Genomic DNA, 24,686 nt, shown 5'->3' with positions numbered 1-24,686 from the left:
TTCAAAATTGGGTACTTCTATTTCTCTCTTTAAGTTTGTAATACAATTAGAGTCGGTGCCAAAAACGAGATTTAACATGCAAGAATTGTAACAATACCAAATTGTAATATTTCACCTCTCATTAGGATCACACAACTTTACTATGAATAAAATCGATAAGCTTCTGCAAAAAATGTAATACAATTGCTACTACAAAGATTTTCAAATAGTACCATAAGAATTGATTTTCGGCCGTCTGGCTTTTATCCTTCTTGTTCTTTTTTTTGCCAATTGGTTCCTCATATACGAGATAAACTGCTGTAGTTTTCACAATGAAATCGTTCTCAAAAACAACAACAACCTCCACTTTGTTGCCAGGTTCTATGCTTGATACTACCCTCTGCCCCTCCTCATCTTCCAAGGAGACTGATGCCTCTCTATTGTAGTGCTGAATGGTAGCCTTTGTGAAATTTTTTACCAGCACATTTTTAAGGCCATCCGATGTAATATTGTCAGGGGTAGAAGTATAGACGACGCACATCATTGTATTCAAGTTACGCCCTTCAACTTGAGGAACTTGAAAAGTTACAGAAGAGCCTTCAGAACTAAAGTTTAACCAATCTGGATAACTATGACCGGGGAGCAAATAACCGTCACTCCCATTGATATTCATAATCTGTAAAAGTAAAGTATATTAACATCACCTTATCATCAGGGAGCAAACAGATATACAGAGGGGGATAAAGAAAGAGTATGCCAAACCTGTACTATTTTCCCTTTCAGAATATTAGTGACTTGGCAATTCATTCCCATTTGAATTAAAAGAGACTGGAAGGATTGTTTTGATCCTGAAACGTGCACTTGACCGCAACATTGAATTAATGTAGAAGTCATATTTGACACTTGTGATGTAGTTGCAGCTGGTTCCAACACCTTATAATTTGTGGCATGTAAGGTATCCAAAATTATTGCAGCATTCTGAGAAAGTTGAAGTTCTGAGCTGCATTCCACCGAAAGACTTTGAAGCCTTGGAAGGTGGTTAGGAAAAGATGATAGTTCATGGGAACTACTACTTGGTACATCTAAATAAACAAGAGATTTCATATCTTCGAAGCCCTCTTCCAACTTTTCAATCATTAAACATCCAGAAAGAATGAGAGTTTTCAAAGATTTCAACTTATAGATGCTTCTTGGAAGACTACGAAGGTTTACACAATCTTCCAAATCTATTAGAATAATTTCCCTGAGATGTCCAATGCTAGGAGAAACCTCAGACAACATTGGACAATCTTTGAGTACTAGCTTTTCAAGATTAGGCAAATATGAAAAGTCTGGAGTGTGCTCCAGAAAATGAGAATGGCTAAGATTTAGAATTTTCAGCTTTGTCATCATCTGCAAAAACAGACATGTCAAAGGGAAACTTAATAAATGGATGCAATAACAATGTCTCAAAAACAGAAATGTCAAAGGGAAAGTAAAATATTTAAAATAATGCAGTGCCATTGTTTTAATACCAATATGAGTGCAAAATTTTGAAACAATGCTAAAATTTCTGTATGTAATCTTGCAGAAATTAGTAAAATTTTGCAAAGTGAACAATTTTTAATTTAAAAAATTTAGAAAAACTAATGCTTCTTAACAAAAAACAATGTTTCTCCGAGGACTTATAAAATTTGAAAGGATGGAAGAAATAAAGATGAAAAATGTTAAAAAGTACCATGTAATAAAACAGCATTACAATTTGAAGTGCAAGAAAAAGAAATCAAAATTAATACCTGGTCCTCTTCCCACACAAGTTTGATATTGCTATTCTCTAACTCGATGGAAACTAAATTTTCTCTATAAAAGTTTTCAGGAATATATGTTAAAGAAAATCCATTCCAAGACAGCCATCTTATATTTTTCGAAAGATATTTAAAATCTCCATCAAGTTTTACTCCAGCAAGTTGAAGCAATCTGAGTTTCTCCATCTTCTTGAATGCTTTAGAACTAAAACATTTTGCATTAGTTCTTGGCAACTTCAATGCCAGCCCCTTAATAGCTTTTGTTCCCTTTGAAACAAAAAGAAAAACATGCAACGATTAAAGATACAAGGCAAATAAACTTGTCTCAGCCAATTATTTGTTACTAGCTACAAGCGAGGAAACACCGCAAAATCAAACTAATTTTCACAATTGTTGTGATAAACAACAAAACAAATGAATCATATTATCATACGAAGTTCTTACAGTTTGTTCTGATAATATATGAAGCGCATCCTCATGACACCACAGCCTGCAACGCTCCTCAAGCTCCTCGGGAGATTTCTCACGAATAATTTCTCTTCCCATGTCTCGCACCAAATCATGCATTCTAAGTATGTTCTTATGGTCAACAATTACAAGGCATCGCTCAACAAGGATACTTAATCCGATGCCTGCAAAAAGGCCACAGCCATTTAGTATAAGTGTAACATCATTTCGGTCCATCCCGATAAAGAAACAAGCTATGTCAAGGAATATTTCTTTCACGGTATCATCACTTAACAAATCATAGCTGATTTTTAACTTCTTTTGTACTTGATCATTTTGAATTCTTTTGAGTTTTTCAATTACACTTTTCCATTCTGTTACCTCCCTATCAAACAAGTATGACCCAAGGACTTCCAAAGCTAGTGGCAATCCCCTAGAATACTCAACTACATTAATAGAAATTTCAGCAAAATCTTTTGTAGGACTCGCTTGCTTGAATGCATGCCAGCTAAATAGCTCAATTGCTTCACTTTGATCCATGTGTTGCATTTCGTATACTTGATTAACCCCAATCCCACGAAGTATTTTTATATCTCTTGTTGTGATGACTATTCTACTCCCCGAACCAAACCATTTATGACTTCCACACAATGCATTGAGTTGCTTCAATGTATTAGCATCATCAAGTATAATTAGTACTTTTTTATGGCAAAGTCTATCCTTTAATGTCATTATACCGTATTCAATGCTTGGTACTTTGGTTTTCATTTCTTTACAAATATCAGAGAGAAGTTGTTCTTGTAACTTTGCTTGTCCGGCATTTTCCTCCCAAACTTCCCTAATATTTGCAAGGAAGCTTCTACCTTCAAATTTGTGGCCAATTTTATTGTATATAGCTTTTGCAATGGTTGTTTTCCCAACTCCTCCCTGTTAGATTCAGAGATACAAAATAGAGAAGTGAACAATGGAGGCTAGGGTTAGAAACATCACAATTGCATTACTTAATAAAATAGAGTTACAAGAGATTGTTATATAGCAAAATCTAGTGGACTATAAACCTAATGAGTCCAATTGCATAAGCCCAATATTTTATTATCTAACACATATCCTCAAACTCATGATGCATCAACAAGAAGCATCGTGAGTTTGTCAAAATACGAAAATAAAATAAACTACCAAACAAAATACGAAAAACATATTAAATAATATAAACTTATAGCACTACCCCTCAAGCTAAAGCTTACTAAGCTTTAAGCTTGTTACAAAATTGACCCAATAATTTATCAATCTCATCCATCTAATATCACAATCCATACCCAATAGAGAGAAACCCAACAACCAATGAGACGAACCATCATATAGAGGAGCAGCAACGAAACCAAACTGAACATCAAACCAAACCAATCCAATTTCAAACCAAACGAAACCGAACCAATGGAAAAATCCAAAGTCCAAACTTTACCAAACCAAATTGTTCCAATCCAAACCGAACCAAATCAAATCAATCCAAACCAGAGAGAATAACCAAACCAAATAGAGAGAGAAGCAACCAAGCAGAAGAACAAATAGAGACATGAGCAACCAAACAAAAGAACCAATAGGGAGAGAATATCAATCAAACAAAAGAAAATCAGGCAATCAGACATAAGAAAATCAACAGAGAGAAGTAATCATACAAAATTCAGACCAAAGAATCATCAGGGAGAAGCAAACAAAATAAACCATCACAGAGAAGTGATCAAACAGAAGAATTGACAGAGAGAGAACCAAACAACCAAACAGAACCAATAGGGAGAGAAGCAATGCAATCAATTAGAAGAATCAATAGGGGGAGAAGTGCAATCAATCAGAAGAATCAACAGGGAAGAAAATCAATCAAACAGACTCAAGTAGGGAAAGAGAGACAATCAATAAGAAGAATCAACAGATAAAAGCAATCAATCAGAAGAAACCAATACGGAGAGAAACAAACCAACATAAGAATTCAACGGAGAGAAGCAATCAAACAAAAAGAAAATCAATAGAGGGGATCAATCAAACTGAACAATCATCAAGAGAGAATCAATCAAATAGAAGAGAGATGAGTGGAGGCCAAAAATTCAAATCTTCCCTCAATGAGAACTTTTCACAAACACCATGCGAGCACTATCTTAAGTAACCAAATTATCCAGAAGAAACACCACAACAACCAGCTACTAACCAAAACCAAATCAACCGAAGTGCACTAGAACAAACAACTGGGTTGCAGATTAATGAATTGCATAAAAAGGAATTTTTTTAAACCGCAGACAAGTAACACGTTTCTTCTAGCAACAGAACAAAGCCAATAAATTCACTATCCAACAAACTAATGAACCCATATGTTGTAATCACTTCCACCAAATCTCAAATGTTCTACTTTTTCCCCTAAATCAATTTCACTGAAACTAAATGAATGGATAAATAGAACGAACAGTCCCTCACATATGGAATCTCTTCTTCAAGCACACAAAACAAATTGGGAATAAGAAATAAACCACATACTAACATTGAGGACAATCACATCCGACGAGAAGCACGAAATCACCAAAGCAAACCTAACGAGATGCACAAATCAATACCAACAAACATATGCCACTTTTAATTGTTTGAACGAAGCACATGACCAAAAATTACAAAGCAGCAGCAAGCCTTCATATCCCACCATATATAGCCAACTTAAGATCCAACACAAATACCCTTTTAGCAGTGGAGGCACGAAATTCAATCAATCACCCAAAACAAAAAACAAAGCAAACAAATTCCCAAATTGGGAACTCAACAACGTAACAATAACGAGCAGTTCAAGGTGGATCGAAACAAGCTCTCGATACCATGTTAGATTCAGAGATACAAAATAGAGAAGTGAACAATGGAGGCTAGGGTTAGAAACATCACAATTGCATTACTTAATAAAATAGAGTTACAAGAGATTGTTATATAGCAAAATCTAGTGGACTATAAACCTAATGAGTCCAATTGCATAAGCCCAATATTTTATTATCTAACACTCCCATACCCCACATCCCTAGTAGGAGGACATCATGTGATTGTTGTACATCTCGGTCTAGCAGTTGAATTATATTGTTCACTCGAGATTCAACTCCCACTGGATTATTAGCAACAAACAAGTTTGTCTTGTCAAGCAATCCTGTTACGTTTTCAACAATATCTTCGATAGCCTCATATTGATTCCTGCATAATATAAAAAGGGAAAAAAAATTTCCATAAATACATATTACTCTAGCTGCTAAGGTTGTGTGTTTGGCAACGTCATATTTTGTGCTTAGAGCATTTTCAATAAGAGTATTAAAAAGAGTTTCGTAGGTTAACGATCCATACTTTATTTTATTTTATTTTTTTATCATTGGAGTTCCATGAAGTGACATAGACGGTATCAAAATTAATGATAAGGTACCATATTTAACGTACCTATCATCAATTTGATATTATTACATTTGTATTCTTAACTATGCCCTTATGTCACATGTTAACATTTTCCTATATTATAAATGGACCAAATGTATTAATCCTAAGTCTACGCAGGCTGCATGCTAAACGGATCGGCCCGCAGACATTGGCCCGTATACCCAACTCTACCTGGATCCACCGGTTAAGGTTATGGTTCGAATCAATTAATTTTATTTATTTTTATTTAGATAAAAATTTAGAATGAGAGTTCAAACCCAAGGCCGTAAATACTTTAGAACTCAATAAAATTATATTTACCACGAACAAAGTTCAAACCCAAAATCTCTGAGAAAATTCATCTCATCCAAAGTTAAAATGACTCGTGGTTTGGTTTGATTTTGGATGGTTAATTAAAAAATTCGATCAAATTTTGTGTGACTTAATTTGGATCGATTTTTTGATATCCAAATTACAAATTGAATTTTTTAAATTAAATATTAATATTATAAAGACACGGTAAAATATAACCTATAATACATTAAAAACTAATATTTTGCAATGACAATAATTAATATGTATTTATGGAATTTTTTGGAATCAAACTATTTGAATTAATTCAACTGAGTTAATTAATGGAGGTTGAATCTGATAAAAAAAAGATTACCTGGAATTTAGGACTAGGAACCCAGCAATGGAAGCCACCTCACGAAGCGATTCAGTCCACTTTATATCCTCATAAGGAAAAACCCCCATGCTTGATTCAAGGAACTCATGGTCCTCCTTAACCCTACTCAAAAGACTTTGAAATCCTTTTCCAAATTCACCGGTTTGACGACGTACTTCCGATGGATCTACATCGTAGAAAACCGGCAATACAATTTGGCCTTTGGTTTTGCTACATTCCATTATTTTCTCCAACTCTTGAAGACACCATCGTGAATCTGCGTATTTTTTTGAAAAAATGATAATAGCAATTCGAGAGTCTTCAATTGCTTGCAATATTGTGTAAATGTTTTCTCCTCTTTTAAGTGAATCATCATCCCTAAAATCATGAATCCCTGCTTTTTGAAGAGAAGCGTGGAGATGTGAAGTGAAGGAAGCACGAGTGTCCTCCCCTCTGAAACTTAGGAAGACGTCATATTTCTTTTTGTCTGTGTAGGAAGAAGACATGGATGGATGATGAGATGAAATAGTACAACACTAGTAGTAAACTAGTAACTGTTGAATTAACACAGTCAAGTGAAGTTTGTGGAATGATGTAAATCCTGGTCATACTATATAGAGTAAACTGGCAAATACTCTCGAAATTTCAAAATTCTTCGCATACTCCCCGTAATTTGAAAATAGTTAAATACCCCCTGTAATTATAAAACGTCAATCAAATTATCCCCGACATGGAATCTGACTGGTAGTGCTAAGGGGCAATTTGATTGACTTTTTATAATTTCAGGGAGTATTTGCATATTTCCAAAATTCATGGGATATTCGACGAATTTTGCCTATATAGTATGTACGCACTGTCTTTTTAAATTGTTGGCCGACAAGTGCAATGACAAAATCACCATCAACCTTACGTGCTCCTTCCATGATACATTTATAAATTATAAATCTTCTAGGAGTAGTTGTTGAATTAAGATGAAATAGTACAACACTAGTAGTAGTAGTTGTTGAATTAAGACAGTCAAGTGAAGTTTGTTCTCTGTAACTCTGTTCAAAACGAGATCTGCGTTCGGGTCATATTATATACTAGTCTTTTTAAATTCTTGGCTGACGAATGCAATGACAAAATCAACCTTACGTGCTACTTCCTCTTGAGAACTTCAGGTGATGACCTAAATATGTGTTTATAAGTAAGAGACAATCCTCATCTTACAAGCCGGTTTTGTAAGAATGAGTTAGACCCAATACCCAAATCTAAGACTTCCATGTTGCATTTATAAATTATACTCCATCGGTCTCATATTATAAGAAAAAACAAATATTTTCACATTTATTAAAAAAAGTAAAATATGATAATTTGAAGTATGATTTTTTGTGTTTTTCTTGGAATAAGTTTCATGGAATGATATAAAAAGAATTTGTATTCGTTATTTTTTTTTTGGTTTTTAACCCTCTGGTTCCTAGGGGAAAAGGGCCCTAGTAATCCAGAGTTTGACCGCGAGGTAACTAAAGTCTGACCGAGAAATTCTTTAACCCAAGTCTTAATTTGCATTTAATTTTATGAGATGTGATGGATACTTTTCCAATAATAAGATCTTATTGTGTACTCTCTCTGATCTTAAATATAAGAGAAAATTTACTTTTTAGATTCATTGACAATCCAATGTATTTGGTTTATATTATAAACCAAATATATTAGATTCTCGATGAATAGTAGATTGTCTCGTATATTTAGTACAAGTAGGAATGCAATTACCCGATTGAGAAACTATTTAATGGCATTTACTCATCAATGACATTTTATAAGCAAAAATGCATTTTCTAGGTTCATTGTATATTGATTTAATTGCATATTTGGTCCCTTATCTTTATTTTATGTTTCAAGTTTGTCCCTTATCTTTTAAAAGTTTCAAATTGATCCCTTATCTTTTCTTCCGTTTAATAATTTAGTCTCTTCCATCAATTTTTTGACTAACACCGTTAGATGTGGACACGTGCCAAACAGAAAACATAGTGTTTAGTGAATTTGACTTACGGTATACTTCCGTAGGTTAAAGTCACACAGCTTAATTTGACTTATAGCAACGGAAGGTGTCCATAGGTAAAAGTAGCAGAGATTCAAAATTGAAACCAAATCAATTCCATTCCATACCCTTAAAACACATAAACCTTCTTCTAACTTCTATGTTCTGTTTTTCAATCCTTTTCTCCTTTCCAAAATCAGCTCTCTAGCCCTCCGAAAGACTCCAAATCACAGCACATTTGCACATGCAATTAGCCCAAATGAGTGGAAGTTTAAGAATGAATTTAGGGTTCATTAAAAGATGAAAAGATGGGAATTAAAATTACTAACCTTACCTTAGTCTTCCGGCGTAGAGCTTGCGAAACGAAAATGATAAATCTATGGACTCGCTGTTACGATTATTCCACAAATGTAAACAACATAAATGATAAATCTATGGTGCTCGAAAGAGGGAGAAGATAATTCTCTCATAACTTGATATTTAATTTCAGATTAATTTGAACTTAATCTGAAATTAGAAAACATGTAATTTCAAACATTGAAAGTATGTGCACTTTCTGGCTTTTTGGTTATTTACAAGTGCACAAAGTTAGAAGTTGTGGAGTATATCCATGCACCTGTAACAGTAAATACCATTGCAATGCAAATCACTAATGTATAGGCTTCATGATGCTGATATATCGATAAGATACAGCAGAAGCTAGCAAAGACCATCAAACTTACTCTAGGCTAAAATTATACAGAAATCACTTTCGGTAGGATTCAAAATAAACTTTAACTTTCTCACCTGTGAGTCCAAACACAAATTATTCGATCTAAATTCAAAATTGAGTACTTCTCTTTGTCTCTTTAAGTTTGTAATACAGTTAGAGGCGGTGCCAAAAACGAGATTTGACATGCAAGAATTGTAACATAACATGTAATATTTCACCTCTCTTTAGGATTACAGAACTTTACTATGATGAAAATCAAGAAGCTTCTGCAAAAAATGGAATACAATTGCTAATACAACGATTTTCAAATACCATAAGAATTGATTTTCGCCTGTCTGATTTGTCTTCTTGTTCTCTTTTTTGCCAATTGATTCCTCGTACACGAGATAAACTGCTGTATTCTTCACAATGAAATTGTTCTCAAAAACAACAAAAACCTCCACTTTGTTACCAGGTTCTATACTTGATACTATCCTCTGTCCCTCCTCATCTTCAGAGGAGACTAATGCCTCCCTTTTATAGATCTCAATGGTAGCCTTTGTGAAATTTTTTACCAACACATTTTTAAGGCCATCCGATGTAATGTTATCAGGGGTAGAAGAATAGATGACACACATCATTGTCTTCAAGTTACGCCCTTCCACTTGAGGAACTTCAAAAGCTACAGAAGAACCTTCACAACTGAAAGTTATCCAATCTGGAAAACTATTATCAGGGAGCAAACAACCACCACACCTGTTGACATCTATATTCTGTAAAAGTAAAAGTAGACTCAAGACTCAACACTTACATGTATTGTTATAGACTTTCGAGACGTTTGTTGGTATAGAATTAATCACTAGATAATTCAAATGTATGAAATGATACACACGTACCTGTAAAATTTTCTCTTTCAGAATATCAGTGACTTGACAATTCATTCCCATTTGAATTAAAATAGACTGGAAGGACTGTTTTGATCCTGGAACTTGCACTTGATTGCAGCATTGAATTAATCTAGAAGTCATATTAGATACTTGTTGTGATGTAGTTGCAGTTGGTTCCAACTCCTTATAATTTGTGGCATGTAAGGCATCCAAAATTATTGCTGCATTCTGAGAAAGTTGAAGTTCTGAGCTGCACTCCACCGAAAGAATTTGAAGCCGTGGAAGCTCATTAGAAAAAGATGATAGTTCATGGGAGCTACTACTTGGTACATTTAAAGAAACAAGAGATGACATGGCAGAAAATGCATGAAATGGGGATGTGAGCTTATTTGTTGGTGACATCCAAGACCAAATGATAGATGGAAACACATCACTTGCAAACCCTTCATAGCCGCACAAAGAAATATATCCAATGCTTTTTGACCTTACTACTGAAAAGGGCACTCTTGTTATTGCAGTGTTATTTGCAATCAGAGTGGTTAAAGATTCCATATCTTCCAAGCCATCATCCAACTTGTCAATCTTTAAACACCCAGAAAGAATAAGAGTTTTCAATGATGTCAACTTATAGATGCTTCTTGGAAGGCTACGAAGGCTTACACAATCTTCAAAATCTATTAGAAGAATTTCACTGAGATCTCCAATACTAGGAGAAACCTCAGACAGCATTGGACAATCTTTGAGTACTAGCTTTTCAAGATTAGGCATATATGAAAAGTCTGGGGTGTGCGTCAAACAATGAGAATGACTAAGATTTAGAATTTTCAGATTTTCCATCATCTGCAAAAACAGAAATGTCAAAGGGAAACATAAGGAAGATGCATTAACAATGTCTCACTAGCCTTGAGAGTGGATAGTAAAATATTTAAAATAATGCAGTGTCATGTTTTCAAATACCAATATTAGTGCAAATTTTTTGTATATAATGTTGCAGAAATTAGTAAAATCCATGTCTGAATTTTTTTAATGTAAATATAAATTTAAAGCTTCTTTAATGAAAGAATCAATGTTATAACCATCTTCTTTCCCTTCCTTTAAGTTTTTATTATATCAAAGTTTATGCACAAGATTTAGGCGGTACATTGGTAATTAATATGTTGGATATTTAATTTTGATTCCTGCTTGGTGTGAAACTTCTTTTCATTATCAACCAATTATCTATCGCTAAGAGCATAAACAAGTCTCACACACAACCTCTAAATAGAAGAACGGAGATTCTGAATAAAGTGTTAACACATCAAAATTTAGAAAAACTTATGCTTTAAAAAAAAAAAACAATATGCTTCACAATTTGAATATCTGGAAAAGTTTAACTCAGCGCTTATAAAATTTGAAAGGCTGGCATAAATAAAGTGTTGTAAATTAGGCTCATTAGGTATAGCATAGTCTATTTAAACATTTTAGTGATTGTACTCAAATTATTTTCTTGAAATCATATTCAGAAATATTTCTCAATTCTACATGGTATCAGAGTTCCCGATCATAAGGGCCTTGTTTCCGTATAAACTCTGCCATTGTTTCTTTGCCACTTTTTGTTTTGGTCCTCTGCTGCCTTTGTTTGCAGTTTTATTTTTGGCTACTTTAATCCTATTTTCGTTTATTAGTAGAGACAATTTTGAATTAGACCCAACTTTCAATTCTACGATAAAGATGAAAAATGTTTAAAAGCACATGTAATAAAATAGCATTACAATTTGAAAAGTGAAAACAACTCATGAAGTGCGAAAGAAGAAATCAAAATTAATACCTGGGCCTTTTTCCACACAAGTTTGACATTGCTATTCACTAACTCAATGGAAACTAATTTTTCTCTATAAAAGTTTGCAGGTATATATCTTAAAGGAAATCCATTCCAAGACAGCCATCTTAGATTTCTCGAAAGATATTTAAAATCTCCATCAAGTTGAAGCAATCTAAGTTTTGTCATCTTCTTGAATGCTTCAGAACTAAAACATTTTGCATTAGCTCTTGGCAACTTCAGAGTCAGCCCCTTAATAGCTTTTGTTCCCTTTGAAACAAAGAAAAACATTCAAAGATTAAAGATATATAAGAGTCAAATAAACTTGTATCAAAGCCAATTATTTATTACTAGCTACAAGCGAGGAAGCACCACACAATCAAACTAATTTTCAAAGTTCTTGTGATAAACAACAACAAAAAATGAATCATATGAAGTTCTTACAGTTTGTTCTGATAATATATGAAGCACATCCTCAGGAAACCACAACCTGCAACGTTCCTCAAGCTCCTCGGGTGATTTCTCACGAACAATTTCTCTTCCCATGTCTCGCAATAAATGATGCATTCTAAGTATGTTGTTATAATCAACAATTACAAGGCATCGCTCAACAAGGATACTTAATCCAATTTCTGCAAAAAGGCCACAGCCATTTAGTATAAGCATAACATCATTTCGGTCCATCCCGATAAAGAAACAAGCTATGTCAAGGAATATTTCTTTCACGGTATCATCACTTAAGGAATCATAGCTAATTTTTAACTTCTTATGTACTTGATCATTTGGAATTCTTTTGAGTTTGTCGATTACGCTTTTCCATTCTGTTACCTCCCTATCAAACAAATATGACCCAAGGACTTCCAAAGCTAGTGGCAATCCTCCAGAATACTCAACTACATTTCTAGAAATTTCAGCAAAATCTTTTGTAGGACTTGCTTGCTTGAATGCATGCCAGCTAAATAGCTCAATTGATTCACTTTCATCCATTCCTTTCATTGGGTATAATTGGTCAACTCGACTTCCTCTAAGCAAATTCATATCTCTAGTTGTAATGATTATTCTACTACCTGAACCAAACCATTTATGACTTCCACACAATGCATTGAGTTGCTCCAATGTATTGACATCATCAAGTATAATTAGTACTCTTTTATGGCAGAGTCTATCCTTTAATGTCATTTTACCGTATTCAACGCTTGGCACTTTAGTTGTCATTTCTTTACAGATATCAGAGAGAAGTTGTTCTTGTAACTTCGCTTGTCCAGCATTTTCCTCCCAAACTTCCCTAATATTTGCAAGGAAGCTTCTACCTTCAAATTTGCACCCAAATTTATTGTAAATAGCTTTCGCAATGGTTGTTTTCCCAACTCCTCCCATACCCCACATCCCTAGTAAGAGGACATCATGTGATTTTTGGATATCTCGATCTAGCAGTTGAATGATATCGTTCACTCGAGATTCTACTCCCACTGGATTAGTAGCAATAAACAATATTGTCTTGTCAAGCAATTTTTCAACATTTTCAACAATATCCTTGATAGCCTCACTTTCATTCCTGAATAATATAAGCAAAAAAAAGGTGCATAAAATACATATTACTCTGGCTACTGTTCTAAGACTCTGGCAACACTCTATTTGAGCTTATGACTTATGGCTTATTGAGTATAAGAGTTTATGTAAGTACTTTTTAGTGTACATATTCAAACATAAAGAGCTTATTGAGTATAAGAGTTTATGATGTAAGCTCTCGTGTTATGATCTCTAGACCATCAGCATTTGTATAAATTGTTTATCCAAACGGGGCCAAGATTTGTTTGTAACTTGTTTTTCTCTTGAGCTTACAGCATATTTTTACTAGTTTATAACTTATTTCGATAAGCTAATTCAATTAGCTTATAATAACTTATAGCTTTTAACTTATTTTCTCAAAATTTTACCCCTGCCATCTTACTTGAAAATAATTAAATATTAATTAAACATTCATTTTACAACATTTCATATTCATTTTACTACTAATTATTTTACCAAACACAACATATTCAATCAGTTACGTAATCCGCTATAAGTTATTTGCTATAAATTCATAAATTCATCCGTTATCTTTTGTCAAACAGAACCAAAGTAAAAAAAAAATTGTTTCAAATCTTGTTCACTATAATAAGTAAAAGTTAACCAAATTTGAACTATTTAATGGTATTATTCATAATATGTAGTATATCATTAATTTAATTCAAAAATATTTAATGCGACTAATTGATCGATTGAACCTTTTTAAAAAGGACAATTTAATAAACTTGACTTATTTTTACATGAAATCAAAAACATTAATTGCATTTAACTAAATTCTTTAGTCTTTTAAAGGTAGTTTTTTTCCTGCTTATAATAGTAACGGGAAGGTGACATGTTTTTGGGTATTTTAAGGCTTATTGGCAGATTTGCTAATGTTGCTGCAGCAGGTACGGCTATCTAGTGACAGCAGAGATAGACGAAAATAGATGCCTAACACAGCTGGTTTCTTCACCGTAAAATCCATGTATGTGTAGTTGCATAACACATACGCGTTGGAGGAAATGGATAGCTTTACGGAGAAAGTTCTAAAGAGTCTTTGGAAGAATAATGTCCCTTCGAAAGTTAGCATTTTTGGGTGGAGGTTGTTACTTGAAAAATTATCCACTAGGGAGGCTTTATACCGCAAAGGAGTTGTTACTAATAATCACGAAAGAAACTGTGTTTTATGCTTCAAAGAGGAAGAGAATACTCACCATGTCTTTGTTAATTGTTGTGTTTCTGCTCAAATTTGGAAATACATATTCAGGTGGATGGATCTAAGCCTTCATATCCCCATTAGATGTTCATCATCATTTTTATCAGTTTGGTGAACTGACAAAAGGCATATCATATGGTTGGTAACAACGTAGAGTATTTGGCGTCTGCGTAATAGTAACATTTTAATTAGAGGTGCTTTTGTTAATGTTCCTTCTTTAGTGGACAACCAAATTATCTTTATATCATGGTTTTGGTTTATAGGCAGAGTAGGAAACGATGTAAATTTAGCTTTCTCTGGTTGGTATAATAATCCTTCAATGTGCTCTCAAAGCATACAAGATATGCTTGTTCTTAATTGTAAGGATTGAATACCCCTTGTATTTCTTATAATTTATCATTTCTTTATAAAAAAAAAGGAGGGTGACATGTTTTTTTTTTGGGTATTTTAAGGCTTACTGGCTTAAATGGTTAAAAATCACTTCTCAAGAAAAAATTTATTATTGTTTTTTTTCCAATAATGCCTTGAAGTATTTATTTCAGAGAGTGAAATAAATGAAATGTGACAATAAATACTGTATCAAAATTTATCTCCGAGTCAAAAGATCCGTCTTTTTCCCATTAATTCAAACTCTTTTATCCGAAATAATTATAAGGAAAAAGAATTTAATTTATATGAACCGTCGGTGTAAAGATATTTTGCACATGCGTCCAATAATATACAGACACATCATGTATGGTCATTAAAAACACATGATGTGTCACATTCATTAAATGATGTGGCAACGCGTCATTGGATGTATGTGTAAAAAAAAATTACACCGACGGTGCACAGCAATTAAACTCAAGGAAAAAAAAACTTTTTGAATTCATTAAAAAAACAATGTGTATTCAGTTTGTATTATTAATTATTAACCAGATAAGTTATTTTTCAAAAGAACGTAAAAAGTGATTTTTGCTTATAATTGTGTTTGGATGAAGTAATTCATCAATTAGTTAATTGACCAACTGAATAGTATTCCCTCCGATCATATTTATAGGAAAAAAAAACTACTTACATGATGTTTAAAGAATTTAGTTAAGTGTAATTAATTTTATTGATTTAATATAAAACGTGTTTTTTTGTTTATATTTGTGTCCGGAGGGAGCAGATCTTATCAAAATTGGGTTAAGCAATATCGTATGAGTGTCCTTGGTTCTTAAAGGAAAGCATTAATCAATAATTGTAGATATTAAAACGTGTTTTTTTGTTTATATTTGTATCTGGAGGGAGCAGATCTTATCAAAATTGGGTAGTGTCCTTGGTTGTTATAGGAAAGCATTAATCAATTAATTGTAGAAAAAGATTACCTGGAATTTAGGATTACAAATCCAGCAAGCGAAGCCGCCTGACGAAGCGCTTCTCTCCACTTTACTAGTTTCTCCTCACTCTGCTTTATGTCCTCACGAGGATACGAAAATAGTACCTCAGAGTTAAATTGTAGGAGGAACTCACTGTTCTCATTAATCTTACTGAAAAGATTTTGAAATGCTTTTCCAAATTCACCGGTTTGATGACGTACTTCCGATGGATCTACGTCGAAGAACACCGGCAAAACAATTTGGCCATTGGTTCTGTTACACTCCATTATTTTATCCAACTCTTCAAGACACCATCGGGAATATGCGTAATTTTTTGACAAAATGAGTTTGAGGATAAGTGTTAAGATAATAAGTTGTTGGACTTTATATTATTGGGCCCATTAGGTTTATAGTCCATTAGGTTTTACTATATAATCTCTTGTAACTCTATTTTATGAAGCTAATGCAATTCTAATATTATGTAACCCTAATTGCCTCCTTTGTTATTCTCTTAGTTTGTATCTTTGATTCTAACATGACATCAAGAGCATGGTTCGATCCTCCTTGAGCGTATTATTGTTATTCCGTTGCCGAGTTTCCAAAAGTTTGGGAACGTATCTTAGTTTTCAATTTGGGTTTGTTCGTTGGTTGTAGCTATTTGTCTGATTGTTTTGGTTCCGAGACAAGTTGAAAAATCGCAAGTATCGTATATAGTGGAAGTGGATTTTGTGCTGGTGTAGTTGGGTTCCAATTAGAGCATGATCAATTTTATGTTGTTATGCTTCCGCCGAAAGAGAGAAACACGGGTTGGTGTTGTTTGGATCTAAAAGGATGCATCTTGTTTACGTCTCTGAAAAAAATTGTGAAGGTAACATTGTTTTATGGTGTAGTTGGATACATCTTGTTTAACATGTGCCATATATGCACATGTTAACATTCTCCTTGTTTTATTTGCTTGCTTCCATAAGCATGTGATACAATTGAAGACCCCTGTTGTTCAATTATTTTCATTGGCTAATTGAAATCAAAGGCAACAAGTGTCGTCCAGTTTCTTTGTTTGGTTTGGTAATGTTGTTATTGGGTTACTATTAATTTTCTTTGGGTTTTGGAACTTACGGTGCTACTGTTTTGCTGGCTTTTGGAATTTAATTGGATTGGATGGAATTTGTTCAATTGATTTGGTGTTTGAGTTAGTAAAAAAAAAAAATAACAGTTTGCTTTTTGGTTTGTTTGTTTGTCGTGATTTTGTTTCGTTTGGTTCAGTTTGATTTCGTTTGGTTTGGTTTGGTTCCATTTGAATTTGTTTGGATTAATTTGATTGTTTGGTGAGTTAGTACTCACAATTTGATCGTTTGGTGAGCCGTGTGCTCATAATTTGATTGTTTGGTGAGTTAAGTGCTCACAATTTGGTTTCTTCTGATTGATTGTCTTTCTTTTGATCTCTTTTCTTCTGATTGATTGTCCCCCTTTGGTTCCTCTTGGTTGATTGGTATTCCCCCTCATTGGTTTCTTCCGTATATTTGGTTCTTATCTTTGATTGTCTCTCTATTGATTCTTCTAATTGATTGCATTCTCCTTCTATTGTTTCTTCTAATTGATTGCATTGCACTTCTCTCTGTCAATTCTTCTGTTTGATTGCTTCTCTTTGATGATTTCTTCTATCTGATTGTTTCTTTTTAATGATTTCTTCTGTTGCTTCTCATTGATGATGCTTTTGTCTGAATTCTGTCTGATGCTTCTCCCTGTTGGTTTCTTTTGTTTGATTGCTCCTCTCTCTCTCTGATGACTTATCTTCTGTTGGATTGCTCCCCTTTGTTCTTCTATTTTGGTTGCTTCTCTCCCTATTAACCGATTCTTCTGTTTTATGGTTTGGTTCTTCTTTATGTTAGTTTGGATTAATTTGATTTGATTGGTTCAGTTCCCATTTGGTTTGGTTATGGGTCTATGGCTCATTTGGTTTTGTTAGATTTAAATTGGTTTGGTTCAGTTTGGATTGGAACAATTTGGTTTGGTAAAGTTTGGATTTGTTGGATTGGTTAGCTTTGACTGAATTGGATGATGAACTGGTTTGATTTGGTTTGTCTTTCTCTCTCTATGATGATCTATTTGGATGCTTCTATCTGTGCTTCTATCTGTTGGGTTGGTTTATTTTCTGGGTTAACTTGTAACAAGCTTAAAGTTTAGTAAGCTTTAGCTTGAGGGGTAGTGTTAGAAGTTTATATTATTTCTAACAATGATAATAGCAATTCGAGACTCTTCAATTGATCGCAATATTGTGTAAATGCTTTCTCCTCTTTGAAGTGAATCATCGTCCCTAAAAACGGTTATTCCTGCGCGTCGAAGAGCATCATAGAGATGTGAAGTTAAAGAAGAACGAGTGTCTTCCCCTCTGAAACTTAGGAAGACGTCATATATCTTTTTATCACTGTAGGAAGACATGGATGAGGTTAGATCAAAGAATTATTGAAGAGTGAGTGAAGTAGTGTGTGGATTCAATTCAATAAAAATAAAGAAAGAAGCCAAATTCTTATATGGTGGGATGACGTGTGGGTGGGCCACCCTTAATATGGTGGTTCATGTATGAATGGGGGATTGACCCAATTTTTTATTCTTCATGTTTCTTAAGTGCACTAAAAACAATTGAAGTTTTTGTCTTCACGATTATTGTTTTTTTTGGGAAATCTCGATATCCAGTCTGATGACCGACTAATTCGAGGTATCAATCCCACCGTTCATTTGCAAGAGTCTCATTTAAAATCAGAATTTTTTACTTTGTATGGACTAACCCACCGAAATTGACATCGGAACATAATCGAATCTGAAACCTTGAGAAAAGCACACTTCAAGTTCTCAATTCAACAGCTACCCAAAGGAGCACACACCAACGTCCCAATTCAACACCAACACAAGTGGGTTTAAAATACACGACAACTTAAATGGATTGTTAAATGAATTTTTTGTCTTCACCAACGTAGTGTGCGGTAGACATTTGGATCCCTTAACTATTTGGTCCTGTGTTTGATCCCCTGTCGGTAGTATGAAAAAACATTTGTTGGGAGACATCAACCCCTTAAATGGATCTGAGTTAGTTTGAGGAATTAGTTTCTGCAGTTGCATGTAGAATATAGCTTTGATTTGCCAAAAAAAATACAAGACATGTTCCATATGATACTTGACTTTTGCAAATCAAACAAGAAACTACAGAAGGAACGTGCAAATGCAATTGAAATCACTTTCGCTACGATTCAGAATAATATTGCAACAGATTACTTGGTCATATTGTAAGAAGGAACTTCAATTCATTTTTTCAGATATTTAATTGAAAGAGACATTAGCTTCCTTTGAAGACAAGGAGGGACAAAGAGTAATATCAAGTATAGAACCTGGAAACAAAGTGGAGATTATTGTTATTTTTGGAAGTGGTTTCATTTTGAAGGGGGGGACGCAAGCAAGTGGAACTCATGGATGAAGAAATGGAGAAATGTCAAGGACAAGTAAAAAATGATATTGTGTTTGGTGGTGCTGCTGCTAGTTGCCGTGGATTGCTCAAACATAGTCTCAAACAGTGGATTACAGTGGAGTGCAGGTGAAGTCATCCATTTTTCCATATATCATGTTTCAATTTCCTTTGATGTCACTACGGCAATGATTATTTAAGTAGATTGGCATATGTGATAATAATGAATAGTATTTAAGTAGACTGGCATATGTTTACATATACAAATAATCTTATTTTAAAAAATAAAATAAAAAAAATGCAGAGGGTTTATTATATATAAAAAGGAGAGGATTGTGCATCACGCAAAACTTAGTTGACTTGTGCATAGTAAAATCCGCCTAGAAAAAGCCATTTCTAATTCAACAATTACTTCCCTCTCATCCATCCATCTCTTTCTCTTCATTCTCTAAATCAATGAAGAATTCGTCGCCCGAAGCAGTTAGGATCCATGAAGTGTTCTTAAGTTTTAGAGGCGGAGATACTCGTGCTTCATTCACTTCACATCTCTACGCTTCTCTACAAAATGTTGGAATTACTGTTTTTAGAGACGATGATTCGCTTCAAAGAGGAGATCATATTTCAACATCAATTAATCGAGCAATAGAAGAGTCTATGATTTCTATTATTGTTTTCTCAATAAATTATGCAGATTCTAGATGGTGTTTGGATGAGTTGGTGAAGATAATGAAGTGTCATAGAACGATAGGACAAGTGGTTTGTCCAATTTTCTATGATGTAGATCCATCTGAAGTACGTCACCAAACAGGTGAATTTGGCAAAGCATTTCAAAGTCTCTCAAATAAATTTTCAAAAAACGAAAGACTTTGTAATATTTATGATGATGCCAAAAACTCAGTCCTGAAATTCGACTTTCCGATTTATGAGCTGGAAAAGAGATGGATTGGGGCGCTTCAAGAGGCAGCAGGGCTTGCAGGGTTTGTTGTACAAAATTTCAGGTAATTAATTGAATTCAAGAGACATTCTTTCAAGCATATGATTTTGAAAAATCAAAGTAATCTCTTCGATTATACTATTTTTTTTGGATTCCAGATACTTTTGACACATTAGTACCTAGATAGATACCTATTTGTATATTTATATATATATGATCCTCTGTTTGACTTTTTAAATAGGAATGAAAGTGAGGCTATCAAGCATATTGTTGAAAAAGTGACGCATTTGTTAGAAAAGTCAGACTTGTTTGTTGCTAATTATCCGGTGGGAGTTGATTCTCGAGTACGAGATACGACTCAATTGCTAGATATCAAACAATCAAATGATGTTCTACTACTAGGGATGTGGGGCATGGGAGGAATTGGCAAAACCACCATCGCAAAAGCCATTTACAATAAAATTGGCCGCAGTTTTAACTATAGGAGCTTTCTTGCAAATATTAGGGAGGTTTGGGACCAAAATGTTGGAAAAGTGTCTTTACAAGAACAAATTATCTTTGATATTTGCAAAGTTACGACCAAGATACATAGCATTGAGGCAGGGAAAAATATATTAAAGGATAGACTATGCCGTAAAAGAGTACTTCTTGTACTTGATGATGTGAATACACTGGATCAGTTGAATGCTTTGTGTGGAAGTCGTCAGTGGTTTGGTCCAGGGAGTAGAATAATTATTACAACTAGAGATATGAATATACTTAGAGGAAATAGAGCTGACCAAGTATACACGATGAAAGAAATGGATGAAAATGAATCAGTTGAACTGTTTAGTTGGCATGCATTCAAGCAAGTGAAACCCAAAAACGATTTTGCTAGAATATCCAAAAATGTAGTTGAGTATTCCGGTGGATTGCCGCTAGCTTTAGAAGTTCTTGGGTCATATTTATTTGATAGGGGCATGGGAGAATGGGAGTCTGTATTGAAAAAGCTAAAAGTAATTCCCAATGATCAAGTGCAGAAGAAGCTAAAAATAAGCTATGATGGTTTAAATGATGATACCGAGAAAGAAATATTTCTTGATGTAGCCTGTTTTTTTATTGAGATGGACCGAAATGATGTTATACTTATACTTGATGGTTGTAGACTTTTTGGAGAAATTGGAATAAGTATCCTTGTTGAGAGAAGCCTCGTAACTATTGATGATAAGAATAGACTTGGAATGCATGATTTGCTGCGAGATATGGGAAGAGAAATCATTCGTGAGAAATCACCAGAGGAGCTTGAGGAGCGTTGCAGATTGTGGTTTCATGAGGATGTGCTTGATATTTTATCTGAACAAACTGTAAGAACTTCATAAGCTTTAGTTTTTAATTCTAGAAAGGAAACAAAAATCTATGATTCAGTAGCTTACATTTATTTGTTTACTTATTATTACAAGAAGCAAGAAGTTCTAAAGTTAGTTTGGTTGTGATTACTTTGTGATTACAAGTTTATATGCCTTGTATCTAAGTTGTGCATGTTTTGCTTTTTTGTTCAAAGGGAACAAAAGCTATTAAGGGGCTGACTCTGAAGTTGCCAAAACCTAATGAAAAATGTTTTAGGACTAAAACATTTAAGAATATGAAGAGACTCAGATTGCTTCAACTTGCTAGAGTAAAACTTGATGGAGATTTTGGATATCTTTCAAGAAATCTGAGATGGCTGTCTTGGAATGGATTTTCTTCAACACATATACCTTCAAATTTTTATAGAGAAAATTTAGTTTCCATCGAGTTAGAGAATAGCAATGTGAAATTTGTGTGGAAAGATATCCAGGTATTAATTTTGATTTTTATTCCACGCATTTCATGAGTTGTTTTCGCTTTTCATATTCATGGATAAAATTTAATTAAGCATCTCAAATTGTAATGCTATTTTATTCTATGTCACTTTTAAACATTTTTTTTTAACAAGCTATGTCACTTTTAAACATTGTTTTCATCTTTAGTTATGTTACTGTTTCAAAAGGTGGAAATGAACATTGACATTGTAAGAAGGGAAAGGAAATGGTTGCAATATTGACTATTTGATTAAAAAAAGCTTTAACTTTACATGAGAGTCTCAGACATGGCTTTTAATAATTTCAGCAACATTATATACATGAAAGTAGCTTTATTTCAAAGATTTTCACTAATATTTGGAATTGAAAAAATGACACTGCACTAGTATCAATATTTTACTTTCCACTCTAAATGTTAGTGAGACTTTGTAATTTCTTCCATATTTTCTTTTAAACTTCTTCCATAAGTTTCATTGTAACTTTTATGTTCTTGCAGGTGATGGTGAATCTAAAAATTCTCAATCTAAGTCATTCTCATTGTCTGACACACAGCCCAGACTTTTCATACATGCCGAATCTTGAAAAACTAGTACTTGCCGATTGTCCAAGATTGTCTGAGGTTTCTTATAGTATTGGAAATCTCAAAAAAATTCTTCTAATAAATTTGAGAGACTGTATTAGCCTTCGTAGCCTTCCAAGAAGTATCTATAAGCTAAAATCTCTGAAAACTCTCATTCTTTCTGGGTGTTCAAAGATTGAAAAGTTGGAAGAGGACTTGGAACAGATGGAATCTTTAACCACTCTTCTTGCAAATAACACTGCAATAAAGAGAGTACCCTTTTCAGTAATTCGGTCAAAAAGTATTGGATATATTTCATTGTGCGGCTATGAAGGGTTTTCCTGTGATGTGTTTCCATCTATCATTCAGTCTTGGATGTCGCCTACAACTGGTTTTCCATCCATGTGTCAAACATCTACTATCATGTCATCACTTGTTCCTTTAGATATACCACATGGTAGTTCCCACGAAATATCATCGATTTCCAAGTACCTGCCATGTCTTCGAAGTCTTTGGGTGGAGTGTAGCTCAGAAGTTCAACTTTCTCATGATGCAGCAATTATTTTGGATGCATTGTATGCCACTAATAATAAGGAATTGGAGTCAGCTGCATCTACATCACAAGTATCAGGAAATTCCTTGAAATCGATTTTCATTCAATTGGGAATGAATTGTCACGTTGCCAATATTTTGAAAGAGAAAATTGTACAGGTTTCACTCATTCTCCCTTGCATGTACCTTATTGTTAATGTTAATATATTGTTCAATTATATTTTGATCCTACCTTCCTGTGTGCAGAATATGACTGTCGATGGATATGGTGGTGTTTTGCTCCCCAGTGATAGTTATCCATATTGGTTAACCTTCAATTGCAGAGGTTCTTCTGTAATTTTTGAAGTTCCTCAAGTGGAAGGGCGTAACTTAAAGACAATAATGTGCCTTGTCTTTTCTTCAACTGCCGAAAACATAGCATCAGATGGTCTTAAAAACATGATGGTGAAAAATTTCACAAAGGCCACCATTCAGCTTTATAAGAGAGAGGCATTAGTCTCATTTGAAGATGAGGAGGGGCAGAGATTAGTATCGAGTATAGAACCTGGTAATAAAATGGAAGTTGTTGTTGTTTTTGAGAACAATTTCATTGTGAAGGAAACATCAATATATCTCATATATGACGAACCAATTGGTGAAACCATGGAGCAAAGTTGCACCACCAGATAAGAATGTCATTATTTGTAATGATGGTGTAGATGAGTGTGCGTTGGTGGATTGATCAAATTTAGTGTCAGGCAGAATGAAAAGTATGCTCAAACATAATTTGCAGGAACAAATCAGTCATCTCATTCAATATGTGTAGAAACTTGGCCATCTCAATATGCTTCAAGAACATAATTTACAGGTGCAAATCAGCCAGCTCCAAATGAAGATTGTGGCCTGATATTTAATCTTGTTATTTGGTGCTGGTGGAGCTCTTTGCTTCCAGTTTAGTTATTCTTTGTTAGGCTTTACAAGTTCTGTTATCTCACTCAAGATGTATATATTGGTTAACTCATTGTGAAATCTTCGCTTAAATAAAATTTGAACATTCATTGTTTATAGCACTCCTCATATAGTTGGTGCTATGTTTGATGTATGTAAAGTTAGCCTCAGTTTCTATCAATTGTTTGGAGTGATTATCAAGTGCATGGTTATAGGATCTGTTATAAACGCATGTTTGGTGTTGGTTGTGGAAAGAGGACTAAAAGAAATTGGGTAGGAGAATAATTGTGAATGGATTTGTATGGACTAAGGAGTGGCATCAGTTACTCTTCACTGTCTTGATGGAATTAGAGGCAATAGATGGTAGATTTATTGGTTTAATGGTGAAATGGAGAGAGCATGTTTGATTTACGTGCTAAATTTGCTTGATAAAAGTTTGTAGCAATGAATGATAAAGGAAATCCATTCCAGTAAAGCCATCTCAGATTTCTTAAACGATATTCAAAATTCCCATCATCAAGCTTTACACCAGGCAAGTTGAAGCAATGAGTTTGCACTATCTCTTGGCAACTTCAAAGCCAAATGTTCCCTGTGAAATATATCAGACCAGAAATTAAAACATACACAGCTTATA

General features: G+C 33.9%; 1 protein-coding gene and 1 pseudogene across 1 annotated transcript; one reads left to right on the top strand and one right to left on the bottom strand.

Moving 5' to 3' along the window:
- Positions 1-90: 90 nt before the first annotated feature.
- LOC123910017 lies at positions 91-18,312 on the bottom strand. Its single transcript, XM_045961039.1, has 13 exons — positions 18,041-18,312; positions 15,813-16,149; positions 12,144-13,254; positions 11,709-11,969; positions 9,911-10,741; positions 9,269-9,787; positions 8,658-8,711; positions 6,304-6,839; positions 5,243-5,423; positions 2,208-3,137; positions 1,755-2,030; positions 742-1,371; positions 91-655 (listed from the first exon to the last, which is right to left on the bottom strand). The coding sequence occupies exons 1-13, from the start codon at positions 18,240-18,242 to the stop codon at positions 128-130; spliced, it is 6,396 nt and encodes a 2,131-aa protein (XP_045816995.1). The 5' UTR covers positions 18,243-18,312; the 3' UTR covers positions 91-127.
- A 1,091-nt stretch (positions 18,313-19,403) lies between these two features.
- Positions 19,404-24,122, top strand: LOC123906987 (annotated as a pseudogene).
- Positions 24,123-24,686: the final 564 nt, after the last annotated feature.

The sequence above is a fragment of the Trifolium pratense genome, linkage group LG2, assembly GCF_020283565.1.
Source record: "Trifolium pratense cultivar HEN17-A07 linkage group LG2, ARS_RC_1.1, whole genome shotgun sequence".
Lineage (NCBI taxonomy): Eukaryota > Viridiplantae > Streptophyta > Magnoliopsida > Fabales > Fabaceae > Trifolium > Trifolium pratense.
The sequence above is the reverse complement of the archived record's forward strand: the minus strand, read 5'-3'. Positions and strand labels throughout refer to the sequence as shown.

What these genes read in the sequence shown, in the direction of transcription:
- LOC123910017 (XM_045961039.1), bottom strand. Translation starts at nt 18,242, where the DNA reads ATGTCTTCCTACAGTGATAAAAAGATATATGACGTCTTCCTAAGTTTC. An exon ending in ATATATTATCAGAACAAACT is followed by an intron (nt 11,970 to 12,143) that starts GTAAGAACTTCA and finishes TTTGTTTCAAAG; the next exon opens with GGAACAAAAGCTATTAAGGG. An exon ending in CTCTACGCCGGAAGACTAAG is followed by an intron (nt 6,840 to 8,657) that starts GTAAGGTTAGTA and finishes GTTTACTACTAG; the next exon opens with TGTTGTACTATTTCATCTCA.